Consider the following 14,356-nt stretch of genomic DNA (forward strand, 5'->3'; position numbering starts at 1 on the left):
AAAAAAAAATATCCTCAAATGTCAATATTGACCAATTATGACATTTCATCAGTTGACATAAGGTCAATTTCATCAGTTGACATTTTAATATGTAATTAGTTACCAAATAAATGCAAAGTTATCCAAACTATGATATCGATGGTTTTACAAGTAATCAAATTATTTGATATGTAAAGTTATGTTATTTACCTCCACCAAGGAGGTATATGTAGCACAATGTGACAGTGCGGTTTTTAAGGTCGACTCTGATGCTACGGTTAAGTGCTACCAAAAAGTTATCCGATAGCAACTGATACTGGTCGCAAGGAGAAAGTAACATTGTGAATGTCCACACAGCTAGCACTAGGAAAATGTAGCCTAATCGTAAGACTAACTAACACTTCTAACAACAAAAAATACAAGATAGATTGTTGATGATTCCTTTGTTCCAATTCTTGACAAAACTGCTGCAGAAAAAATTGGACTATAAATAACTGTTAATTACAATTCAATAGAATGTAAATGTGTTGAAAATAAACACAGATGAAAGTATTTTCGCCAAGTTTCCTTAGGTGTTCAATTCCAAAATGCTGGTTGCCTACCAGGTGAACCAGTTAAATTAGCAATTTCAGAAGGTGTTAGACCTGTGGTTGGACCAGCAAGAACATTTCCAGAAGCGATCAAATGTTCAGTGAGCGTAGAGCTTGATGATATGGAATACTGTGGCATCACTGTAAAGATTATCGAGCCTACCGAATAGGTTAACCAAATGTCTGTTGCCCAGAAAATGTCTGGTAAGATTAGAATCTGTATTGACCTGCGTACACTAAATGATTACCTTAGTTATCTCAAGGTCTTCTCTACATGTGATGTTAAAGAGGAATATTTACTTATAATATATACTAACTACAATGGTTACACCTTAGGTAGTAAATGGAGTGAAATTTTTCAAAAACGCCTTAAGCAAGAGTCCTTTAAGGTTTAGACAATGTAGAAGGTATAGCTGATGATATTATTTTGGATTTTGGATTTTGGAAGTCATGATGTAATTTTACGTATATTTCTTGAAAGATGCCAGCATGCCACCCTATAGATAGGCTTAGTTAGCCAGGCCTAGGTTTAGCCTAAATATGGAAGAAATGAAAATAAAATAGTTACGATAAACTTCTAATTGTGTATTCTTTGAAACATTTACGAACCCCGATTATTTATATTGTTTATTCAGGTGTAATTAAAACATTAAAATAAATTTCAACTGACTGAAAATGCTAGCTAGGCCTGCGCTGCCTCGCTCAAAACAATAATAACATTCCTCCTCAAAGCGATCAACATGCGTGGTGCCGTGGGAGGATTGATCGCTAAAATAATGTTCGAATTGGAATAGAAAAGCTTACAACATTTCTTAGTTAATGAAATATATAGTGTACTTGCATGACGAATTCTCTTGCTCTCCACCACCACAACCACAGAGATCCATCATCCGGCCAGCGTCGCATCCTTTGTTTTTTGTAGAAACAACAATAATTTGGTAGAGTACATTAATTATGGGGGTGTTCACTATCTAAGAGCCTATTAAACATGTGCGTCACTCACTGTGTAGCTAAAATTTTTTTTATTTACATCCCTAAATTTACAATTACATATTCTGTAATTTTACTCTGACGTTATTCATTGTTGTTTGACGTTCATCGCAGAGACGAAAAACATTCGCCAATTTGGTTTCAACAAATTGCATTTCATCCAACTCGGCCCTAAACCGTCTCGGCCAAAGTCAAGTCGGCCCCACGTCAAGTCGACCCCGAGTCAACTCGGCCTCAAGTCAACTCGGCCTCAAGTCAACTCGGCCTCACGTCAACTCGGCCAAAAACTAATCCGTCAACTCGGCCTCTAAAAACTATGGAACACAAAAAGTGCTAATATAGTAGTTATATTATAATGGCAGGATAAACATCACAGACGGTTGGACTAGGGCCTACATAATAGACGAAATAAAACGGAAAATTCAATATAAATTATTATATAATATTAATTGATAGGTAGTATTTATTTATATTGTTTGAAATAAATAAATTTTCTTCAGATTTTGTATACAGGAATAACTGTCGAAGAAGACATTTTAATGAATAATATTTAAACAATATACTTCGGTCTACAACTGTATATACATCAATATAAAAAGAATAAAATGACATTAAAAAAAATCATAACAAATCAAAAGGCAAGAAAACAAAATTGCATAAGCATTATGGGTATAGGTTACATGCACACACACACCCAGACATGAATGTGCATTATTTTCAAATAGGCCTTACGGTTTTTTTGTATGACATTTTTATTTTCATTTCGTTTCTATTTCATAATTATTCATAATTAATACAGTACACCATGGGAAGAGAGAAATTTGCTTCCATAACAGTCCATAGGGATGTGATTGTGATTTTATTGTATTTAATTATGGATTCATGGAATTTGTCATGGTGTGTGTTGTTACTATTATCGGGAATCTTGTGTCCCGTTTTGTAATATCATCTTTAATTAAACTAAAAAAAATAATTTCTTCCTCACTATCATCCGAGCCTAGCAATCTAGCTATTAAACAGTAGCTAGGTACACACTTGTCTGGCGGTATCCCTTTGTACGAATCGTTTAACGTTGGGTCGCGCGATATCCCCCTTTAAAATAAAGGCAAAACGGACCACTTTTTTAAGCCTCTAGACCCGATGTTTCCATAGTATAAAGATGCAATTTTTGAAGACCTGCAGCTCCAGTTTTAAACATTTTCTTATCTCAGCCCCAACCATAAAGCTGGTCATATTTCGAAAAACAATAAGTTCATTTTCCGGGACCTAACAGCTCTATTTTTCAAAAATGTCTTAGCTCAGTCACAACCATGAGGGACTATATTTTGTTTCTTGTTTTGAAGTATAATAAGTCCAATTTCCGGGACCTCCACCTCTATTTTTCTAAATTTTCTTAGCTCCATCCCAACCACGGTTGTCTGTTTCTGTAGACTTGTAATTTCGTTTCATAGTATCATTAATATGTATATAAATGAATTGCAACTTCCAGGGACCTAGCAGCTCTATTTTTCAAAATTGTCTTACAGATCAGCCCAAGGCACGCATTTACAACCAGCATACGCCTTTGCGATAAACAATATAGGCACACCTTTTCGCCTCCTACGTTTTACGTTCGCTTATATTAATTTTTCTAAGCTACAATTTACCCGACAAGACATCATCGCGCATCGTGTTTTTGCACGCAGTATTTTATTTATGCATTATAAAAAATGGAAAAAGTGGCTACCCAAATCTTATTAAAATGACGCTAAAACGCGTTGCCTCCTGGACCCCCACCGGGGGCCCTTGCCGGCCCCCTGGCACCAAGCCTAGTGATGCTCGCTTCGCTCGCATAGCCCCCTCGTCGGGGAATGTAGCCCCAACGTCTGGAAGATCCTGGCCCCACCGCTGTTTTTAGGTGATCAATTTTATTGAACAATACAGGGCGCGGTCGGTGTTAAAAAACAGATGAGAAGGTAAGGCAATATTATGTTGTTTAGGAATTCCGTTGTTTAGGACTCAAACAATATGTTTTAGTTTTTGGTTGACAAAATAAAAATACGCCATTTTTTCATGATGATTTCTTCAGTGTGTTTTAGATTAGTTTTTATGCTTGAAAAAATAAAAATACACCATTTATTCATGATGATTTCTTCAGTGTGTTTTAGATTAATTTCCCATACATAAAATGTATTCATTGGATTCTCCATTATAATCAAATCACAAAAGTAATAAAAACAATTTGAATAGCGCACAGTTGCAATAGAACTTTAACATGACAGAACATTCCGAATTTGTTTCCATAATCTCTTCGGTAGTTTGATTGACATCGTCATTGTACCCCCGAAAAAATAAATGTGTGAAAGATTTTGTTACTGTAATATACCATTTTAATGTCACATATAGTTATTCACTTTGACCGTGACATATTGCTAATAATTTGAGAGAGAATATATACAAAAAAAAAACAATTTTTATTTTACTGTATTAATCTAATAATATCTGTATAATATATAGGCCTTCTAAGAATATTTCGATTATTTCTGGGAACATCCTTGTATCAAAAAATAGATCTAACAATCACATTACTGAGGGTTCTTACTGAGACTAACCAACCAACAATATAAATAAATACTACCTGTCAATTAAACGAAAAACGATCAGGCCCAGTGTGTTATAATTTACATTGAAATTTCCGTTTTATTTCGTCTATTATGTAGGCCTAACCGTACTATATCCTGCCATTGTAATAAATGAACTACTATATTAGCACTTTTTGCGTTCCATACTTTTTAAAGGCCGAGTTGACGGATTAGTTTTTGGCCGAGTTGACTTGAGGCCGAGTTGACTTGAGGCCGACTTGACTTTGGCCGAGACGGTTTAGGGCCGAGTTGACCTGCACCCAACAAATTACACAAGAAACCGTCTCAAATCGCAAAAATAAAGGTCTCGAAATAGTTAAAAATGTAAAATCGCGAAAAGTTAGGGCTGCAAAAATGTTGGCCTTTACAATTAATATTTTAAAAATGTTTGTGTCTTATGGGACTGCTGACTCTTGTAGTTACAGTAATCGTATTACTTTAGCAGTCCCTGACCAATTTCATCTTTGTACATTGTATATATGTTTTGTTGGTCGAATAAATAAATGAAATGAAATGAAATAATGTTGTGTGTGATTTAGGCTAATTTCACTACAACTACGTGTATGCGAATTTGGTGTAATGAGTAACCAGCCTTTCAACTAACAATAGTTTCAGTTGATATATAATATAACAATAAAACAGCAACGGCAAAAACAAACAGGTCAATTTGAAAAGAAATAGGTTTTTTAAAACTACTCGTATCAAAATAACTGTACATTAAATCAAATTATGTTTTAAAATTACAAATCACAAATTATAACTCTTGCCTCTTGTACAAAAATGAAGATTTTTGGACAAGTAGTTCTTGAGAATATGCAATTTCAGTTTACTTGTTACTTTGAGAGTGCTCGTCGGCCTTTGAAAATTGTCTCCTATATTTTAACACTGCAAGTCTGAAAATAATATTTAAAAAGTGGTCCAGAATTGGGACAATGGTGGCCGTGGCAGTAAACTTAATACTACATTTAACTAAATCCAATCTGATAAGCAAATAAGCGTATTATATTTAAGATTATACATACAAGATGAAATTGATTTTATAAAATTATTAAAAAGAAAACTACTGTACTGTACATAAGATGTAAAAATAAAATATCCTAACATGAATTAGATTCGAGACAAAGCATCAGCATTAGTATTATGTGATCCTTTCTTATATTGAACAGTAAACTAGAAGGCTGTATGTAAAGTCTAACTGTCTAATGGCCCACAAAATAGCTAACGCCCGTATTCTTAAACCGGACTTTAGTCGTAGTTCGAGCTATTACTTCAAATTCGATTAAAAAACGAAGTAGTCGAAGTTTGCAGTTTGACTGAATGAAGTAGAGCTTTTAGTAAAGTTGCACACGTCTGGGTAACAAAGGCTGTACAATGGCCAATGACAAGAGGGTATTTGAGGAGCAGACGAAATTTTGCGCATTGATATCACTTTCCATTTTCTTACAACACTTTATACGCATCAGGACTATTTACATGAAAAATAATTGTAATCGGTAATTATTAGAACAAGATCAGTATTAATTTAATAGTGAAGTACTTTTGATTAACAACAAACAATATCTTCAAAATATATTTAGGAACCATGGCGGTACAGTAAATTTATATTTTCTAGGCCCCCAGCAAAGTATGATCGCGACGAACCACGCACTTCATAGCGTGACAAGAAAGCTCTAGGCCCCCTAAACATTCCATCGCGTGTGAATTTGACGTGGTGAAGTCGGACTGGCGCGAAGAAAATAATGTAATTTGTATACGGTTGTAAATAAAGATGATTTTCATTATTATAACTTATACCAATGTATATTTAATTAAGCTAATATAACAACTCAATGACTGTTACCTTTTTCATAAACATCGTTTAAAAACCATTTAGTCGACCATTTAGCCTGCCCCTTCCAGGACTAAAAAAATCGTTCAAAATCAGGGGTGGCGCCAGGATCTTCCCGACGCGGGGGCTACATTCCCCGACGAGGGGGCTATGCGAGCATCACTAGGCTGGGGGCCAGGGGGCCGCCAAGGGCCCCCCGCTGGGGGTTCAGGGGGCGAAGCCCCCGGAAGCAACGCGTTCTAGCGTCATTTGAGGTCATTTTAATCAGATTTAGGGTAGCCATTTTTTCCATTTGTTATAATGCATAAATAAAATACTGCGTGCAAAAAAAACGATGCGCGATGACTGTTTCAATCCATATTTTTCAATTTAAAAAATAAAAGTTCAAAGAAAATTTTGAAAAATAGAGTTGGAGGTCCCGGAAATTGGACTTATTAGGCCTATACTTCAAAACATGAAACAAAATATATAAGTCCCTATCAAAGGTTGTGACTGAGCTAAGAAATGTTTTGAAAAATAGAGATGTTAGGTCCCGGAATATGCACTTCTTGTACTTCGAAATATGACCAGCTTTATTGTTGGGGCTGAGCTAAGAAACTGTTTAAAACTATAGCTGCAGGTCTTCAAAAAATTGCATTTTATACTTCGGAAACATCAGGCCAGAGGCTTAAAAAACGCAAGCGTAGACCTTTTTCAGTCGGGACTTCCGACTGACTTCATCTGGACTTCCGAGTGGTGAGAAATTCATGACATACAGGACATTGAAAATGTAATAACTTAGCTATAATAAGATGTTGGCTAAGCGAAAATGGCATGTTTTTTTGTTTATAGTAATGGATGAAAAATTTATTTTAGGTGCCCCAGGGTAACAGAAGGTTACTTGTAAATTAAAAAAATTGGTGAACTTACGAACAATTAACGTAATTCGTTTTTGCTGTAGTGTAGCGTACGTCGACGCAGTACACGACGTAACCGTCAGTAAACTTCGCCTGGAAAATAACTACAGTACACATTTTGGTCCCTGGATGGAACATGATATCACGCGTTTCGACCCAACGTTGAACGATTCGTACAAAGGGATACCGCAAGAGACAAGTGCGAACCTAGCTATTGTTTAGTAGTAAGTTAGATCGCTGGCAATAATGAATGCATATAAAGTGCCATAATATCACTCTGACGTACTCTCACGGTCAATGAAACGTCGCGGTTTTCTAGGCGCTGAAGCTAGCTACGAAGTGAACGCGAACGCTTTTTACTGTATATTATATTCCCCGACAAAAAGTACCCGTGTTCCCTTCGGTAACCGTCGGTAAACTTCGCCTGGAAAATAACTACATTACACATTTTGGTCCCTGGATGGAACTTGATATCACGCGTCTCGACCCAACGTTGAACGATTCGTACAAAGGGATACCGCCAGACAAGTGCGTACCTAGCTATTGTTTAGTAGTAAGTTAGATCGCTGGCAATAATGAATGCATATAAAGTGCATAATATCACTCTGACGTACTCTCACGGTCAATGAAACGTCGCGGTTTTCTAGGCGCTGAAGCTAGCTACGAAGTGAACGCGAACGCTTTTTACTGTATATTATATTCCCCGACAAAAAGTACCCGTGTTCCCTTCGGTAACCGTCGGTAAACTTCGCCTGGAAAATAACTACATTACACATTTTGGTACCTGGATGGAACTTGATATCACGCGTCTCGACCCAACGTTGAACGATTCGTACAAAGGGATACCGCCAGACAAGTGCGTACCTAGCTATTGTTTAGTAGTAAGTTAGATCGCTGGCAATAATGAATGCATATAAAGTGCATAATAGCCCTCTGACGTACTCTCACGGTCAATGGAACGTCGTGGTTTTCTAGGCGCTGAAGCTATATGAAATGAACGCGAACGTTTTTTACTGTATATTATATTCCCCGACAAAAAGTACCCGTGTTCCCCGACGGGGGGGCTAGGCTCCCCGACGAGGGGGCTAGAGCCCCCGTAGCCCCCCCGCTGGCGCCACCACTGTTCAAAATCGGTCTCGATTTTGTCGAGGTTGGCCTGAATTAGTAGGCGATTTAGTTGAAGTTCGGTTTATGAATTAAAATGACGTCATTTTTAAAGTTTCAGCTCAAACTACGACTAAAGTCCGGTTTAAGAATTTCTTACTTAAATAGGCAACAGGGTGTTCATTTTCATTATCGTCACATTGGGTCAAGACAGCACCAATAGCTTGATTGTTAGCGTCACATTGTAGGCTAAATTGTATATCCAAATTTAGGCTTACTAATAATAATACAGAGGAATCGATCAATTTTGTTTGCAAGGTTCTAAAGGAAGTTTCCATTGACTCCGACCAGTTTACGATATTAGGGGACGATTTTCGAGTGGGGTCCGGGATCGCAGAGGCCACAGCGAGAACAGGTGCGGCACCGAAAATAGCCTCATTCGCAAGAGGAATGGGAGCTGCAAGCTCTCCGTCACGTGGCACGACATCGTGCGTAGCTACCACTGGAGCCGCCTCAGCGCGTGGTCTCCTCCGGAATATCTTCAACAGTACGTTTCGCGGGGCGAGGTAATGACGCAAGTTTTGCTGGAGTCCAGCACACGCAAACGTCGCACGTACAGCATTTAATGCACCGCATGTGGCAAACCCACTTCACAGACGAACATGGGCCCCTGCACTGAACGCACCCTTGTTTTGGCATATTGGCGGGCAAAACACCTGTCTAACAGACACACAATACCGTCTAGCACACAGCCTATTAACCTAGCGTAACTAGTTTCTTTGTTTATGATACGCTTGACTGATTTTATTGTTGCCTACACTCAGCCGGTGAACTTCCGGTGAAGTAAAAAAGTCAAATAAAAAACGATAAAATCAAACTTAGCCTCGGCTAGCTTGACTTGGTTAGGTTGAATTCCTTGGAATTCAAAAAATCTATAGCGGACTGGCCCATTTATCACGGAGGTGAGCTACCGCAAAATTCTTCTTTTCGTAATTGTTTCGCACTTCATGGAAAAGGGCTTATGTCAGGTTTATCCGGGTACCGTAAGCAGGCACGATATAGACTGGAATGTTCCATTCATTATGGCAATTAATATGTTTGTATAATATCAAAATAGTATGACGCTGTACTAGAGCTGTTTGACCGGTTTTCAGCTATCTATATATAAATTTACGTAAGGGCAAAATTCGGTAAATCGCGCGTTATTTCTAGAATGTTTACTCGATGGTATATAAAGTTGGTTCGTACTTTCGGTACTGATTTTAACCACCAGATGTAACCCTGTTTACTAATTAAATTGAGTTCAATAATTAGTTATTGACGATTAAAACGAATTTAGGTTCAACGATTTGCCCCAAATAGGGGTGTTTTTCGATCGTGGTATACACTGTCTAATGGATGTCCGTCTTGAAAAATACCCGCAGACAATAATACGAGGATGCTTCGCATTTTCCTATCTCCTCCTACGATAATTGTTTTTAATGGCTGAAAACCGGTTGAACAGCTCGAGTACAGCATCATAATGTTGAAGACAGGCCAATTTAAAAAAAAAAATACTATTTTGATAGATTTAATATACGTTTATACAAATGTATTGATTTGCGATGAATGGAACATTCCAATCTCTGTTCCACAAGTGTCTATTCCCTCAGGCGTCGTAAAGGCAAGTAGGCCTACTGTATACTCATAACAGAAATTCGATCCATTTTTTTTTCAACGAACCCAACCATTTCAATCTGTGCTGCAGAGGTTGGATATACATTTTTTTAAACAGATAATGAGCTAGCGCTTTCACTCGCCGTACATTATGTACACATCTTTATTATTGCAGTTAAACCACCCACATCACCACCCTTCCCTCACTGGCATGAGTAGCGTTGTAAAACCAGTAGAGGATGGGCCTACGGTACATCACATGCCCTAAACGCAGAACAACTTTGGAGGGTAGGGTAGGAACTAACTTAAGTATGAATTGAAAACAATTGAAAACCATTATGCCTACTAATTAAGTTGAGTTAGATAATTTAATATTTATTGACCATTAAATCGAATTTATGATTTTGCCCGAATAGAGGTGGTTTTCACAAATTGTTTTAAATTATATAAACATATACACGTCGTAGTGATGTATCGTTACATGTACTGTACTATTTCAATCGACGGTGATAGTTTCAACAAAGTATTAAATCGCAATGTTTTACTGTGTATAGTGGTATATTATTTGTAAAACATGAAAACAATTAATATTTCGTTACTAAATGGATAAAGAATATATTTAAAAATTGTTCTTCTTTGCACCCATCCTCTTCCCCATCCCTCAACCCTAATGTTACATACAAAACACAAATTAAGTTTGTTTAAATTTGACTTAAACAATTTGTCTCATTTTGTGACAAGTTTCTCTTTCGGAAGTAATTCCCATGGTGCTAATTTTAGTTGAGTACATAAATCACAGTGTCTATTTATTCGTTCCTGTAAACGACATGTATTATTGTCCTGCGGTACGTGCATTTGAAATCGCCAGTTCTTTAATGCTGAAATTATTATGTATTCGAGAACCATCTGTGGGCACGACCTAGATGGTACGCGAGCGAAGCGAGCGTACCAACTAGTTAAAAACAATTATCATAGAAGGCATCCTCGTATTATTATGCACAGGTATTTTTCAAGATGGACATTCATTATACAGAGTATACCATGATCGGAAAACAACTCTCTTTGGGGCAAATTGTTAAACCTAAATTTGTTTTAATTGTCAATAACTAATTATCTAACTCCATTTAATTTGTAAACAGGGTTAATATGGTGGTTAAAATCTGTACCGAAAGTATGAACCAACTTTATAACCATCAAGTAAAAATTCTAGTAACACCTGATTTACCGAATTTTGCTGTTACGTAAACTTATATATACAAAAAGTGATGAAGTGGTCACAGACTGTATATATGAGTATACCATTATGACTAATCTTTGGCTTGTTACACAATTATGTGTTCTATTAATGTCTTCATATAATACTGTTTTGTCAGGGAATCATTTTTATCGAGTACATTGAGTAAATAATTTTTCTTAGATCCAATTTTTGGTCAAAAAGGATGACAATTAATATGCGACTACAGTAGAACCTGTATTTTACGTACCCTGATTTTACGTTCCCTTGATTTTACGTACGCTTAAAATAACCGATGACATCATCATTTTCTTACATTGAGGGCGCAGTTTAACAACAACAAACAAAGCCATGGCTGTGTGAGGAATTCTGCTGTGAGACAAGCTACACACGTGCATTCCCCCTACAGCAGCGACTGTTTTTATTGATAGAAAATACAAGAACATTGATATTTTATTTATAACACTTTATTTAAACGCACAGGCTGTATATACTGTAATTTTTAGTTAGGCGTCATATCTTGCTAGGCCTGCTAGCCTGGCCTGAATAGTCTAGTAGGCAAGGCCTAGCTAGTGACCACCTGCAAGCTGTACAGTAAAGTAGGCAAACACGGTAGCCTTTATAGCTACGATCTCTACGTATTTGGGGTCAATTTAAAGTCAACCTCGATTTTACGAATCCCTTGTTTTACGTACGCCTTCCGGTCACGTACTGTACGTAAAATGTATTATTAAATAGCATATTCAATTTTTAAGAATTTTTTTTTTTTCAGGGGAGCAATACATCTTTAAAGTGAATTTAACTTAACTAATAATATAATAATTTGTGTAACTGCAAAAAGGTCTGAATGTAAACAGTAAACTAAACTTACTAAATTTGCTATCTTCTGTAGTACCGGTAAGTCCAAGCGGTGGTGTTTGTGGTCTTGTGTCTAATGCACCAACACTTGAAATTCGGCCTCGACCTACTTTATGAGAGTAAGTGTCATTTATTCGTGAGACAGCAACTTCTACAGATCGATTCTGAGTATTGTTAGATGGAGTTTCAGACAAATTGAAATTCTGTTCACTCATTTTTTTTACATGTGTTGTGATATTTTCCAGAGATTTTCTATCAGAAATGTCATCTTTACTTGTGAGGGCTTCTGCAAAGTTTGCCTGGACATTAGTGGTAGTGGCATTAACTATTTCAAATGTTTGATTGGATGATTTAGTAACAGTTTTTATACTTGATACAGATTCAATGTTTGGATAATCCTCGCTAGACGACTGTAGCTTACAACTCAGGGAACAAGAATTATCTGCATTGCTGTCAAAATGGAAAGTTAACACTGTTGGTTCACCTATATTGTTGCTGGTCATTTCATTGGTGCCACTATTTGATTTACGAGTTGGTTTTAGTACAAGCTGTTCAAATTCTGCACTCCTTCTTTGTACCAAACCTTTTCCCCCAAAAATGTGAGCATCCCTGAGATTTACATCCTTTATAAAGGATTGTACTTTTTCTTCATATTTGGTGTTCATATTTGCTGAAACAGACGGCTGTAATAGAACTTCCAGTTCATTTTTCCCACCAACAGTTAATGCATTGTTTTTTCCTACCCATGGTGATTTGTCTTCAACACATTTGCTATTATTGCCTAACATTTTTGATTGATCTTCAGGATTTTTACAGCTTTTACATTCTTGGTAATTTGTGTCTGTTGATGAAACAAGTTGTTGAATACTTGAATCAGCATTAAAATTGCAGCCAGAATGTTCTTGCGACCTATCATATTTTGCAGTAGACAAATTGTGAAATATATCTGAATCTGCATGTTGAAATTCATTTGAAGATGAATCTGATCTATCATATCTTTTTAAAAATGAAAATGGTTTGCTTATACCCTTTTTAACTGGACTTCGGAAGAAATCATCCTCTGCAACTATTTCTGGAAGACTTGATACTGCAAAAATAAGATATTTATTATTTTTAATTTCTTTGTTAATTTTATATATTGTATTAACTATTATTAATATGTGACTTTTTTAACATATTGACATTTACGTGAAGTTATACACCTCATATTTTTTATGATGACTAATACAAGATTCTGTGCATTTCAATGAACAGGCCTGTAAAAAGTTGGTGGTCCGAGACTCGACTTATTTTAGGCTGGGCTACTTAAAATATAAGTTAGCTAGCGCCTGGGTTGGGTAACAAGGTGACTACAATGTCAAAGAGAGCCTAGAAACTTTAACGACATTATGACGACTATCAATTAAATGAATGTAAACCAGAGTAAATTTATTTTAATACAGTATTTATAATACTGCAATAAAGCATTTTGCTTCGTGAATCAGGCTGATTATTACTATTATGACGCAAATACAGTATGTTTGATTTGAATTGCTGATCGTAAGTCTGGGCTAGTAATATTTTAGTCCAACTAGACCATGGTCTGGCATATTATTTCAACTTTTTATAGCCCTGCTGATTTATCATAGATTAATTCATATCAAGGGCCAATTTTCTGTGGAATTAAAAAAAAAACGTTTGCGCTAATCAATTTATAATCAACTTTTTACACAAGTGACAGTATAGTATGCGCATGTCAAAATGCACCTGTACGCACACTTTATTTACATGCATGGTGCGACTGTGTAAAAAACTTAAATTTTGTTCTAGCCTCTTCTGTTATTTTTTTTTTAAATGGGACCATTTCAATCCTAAATAATGCCATATGAACACGTTGAATTAGAAGACAATTTGCATGCATTTTAGTTGAAAAAGTTACAAAATATTGTTAAAATCATGCCTATTTTGAATCTTTTGACTGTGGATCCATGTTGTGGGAAGTGTTAGTAATACAGGTTTGAGTTAATCCTGCTATGTGTGGATCTATAGTCCAGTTTGCTATGTGGATGGTGTATCACATAGCCTAGTCGGAACACGGAAAACCCACATTGTCGACAATAATAAAACTATGAAAAATCATACTTTAATCAATGGTTTCCATTACCTAAGATACCTTGGTGTTTTGAAATGTTTTTTTCATACGCAAAAACGAAACAATCACACGCACGAACCTAGCAAAGTCAGCGATCGCTAGACCACCTAGGCTAGGCCTAGCTAGCTAGCTAAGCTATACAGCCTACCGGCCCAGCGAACCCACACACGTAGTGACATACGTCGCGGTGAAGGTCGATCGTATTAATTTATGGCGCGCCGGCAATGAAATATTAATTATTTTTAAATACAATACTAAATTACAAATACAATCAGAACATATTTATGTACATTTTAACACTTTCACCGCCAAAGACGGAAATCTCCGTCTTTCGATGCCCAGCGCCAGACCGCCAAAGACGGAAATTTCCGTCTTTGGCTTTTTATTGCACAATTTGTTAGATCATGTATATATGGACCGCATATAGAAATTTCAACATCCAAATCGACCTGGACCGCATATATTTTGA

At 36.5% G+C, this 14,356-nt stretch overlaps 1 protein-coding gene across 2 annotated transcripts in view; it reads right to left on the minus strand.

The window, feature by feature from the left end:
* LOC140040726 (protein TANC2-like) overlaps positions 1-14,356 on the minus strand; it is a 128,543-nt gene that overhangs the window by 42,467 nt on the left and 71,720 nt on the right. Inside the window, exons 5-6 of one of the 2 annotated variants that reach the window (XM_072086873.1) lie at positions 12,784-12,843; positions 11,770-12,597 (exon numbers count right to left, since the gene is read on the minus strand). In XM_072086873.1, coding sequence (XP_071942974.1) covers positions 11,770-12,597; positions 12,784-12,843 — 888 coding nt within the window. Of the gene's footprint in view, positions 1-11,769; positions 12,844-14,356 lie in introns of both variants that reach the window. The other variant, XM_072086872.1, reaches the window with a different exon arrangement.

This window comes from Antedon mediterranea, chromosome 2, assembly GCF_964355755.1.
Source record: "Antedon mediterranea chromosome 2, ecAntMedi1.1, whole genome shotgun sequence".
Lineage (NCBI taxonomy): Eukaryota > Metazoa > Echinodermata > Crinoidea > Comatulida > Antedonidae > Antedon > Antedon mediterranea.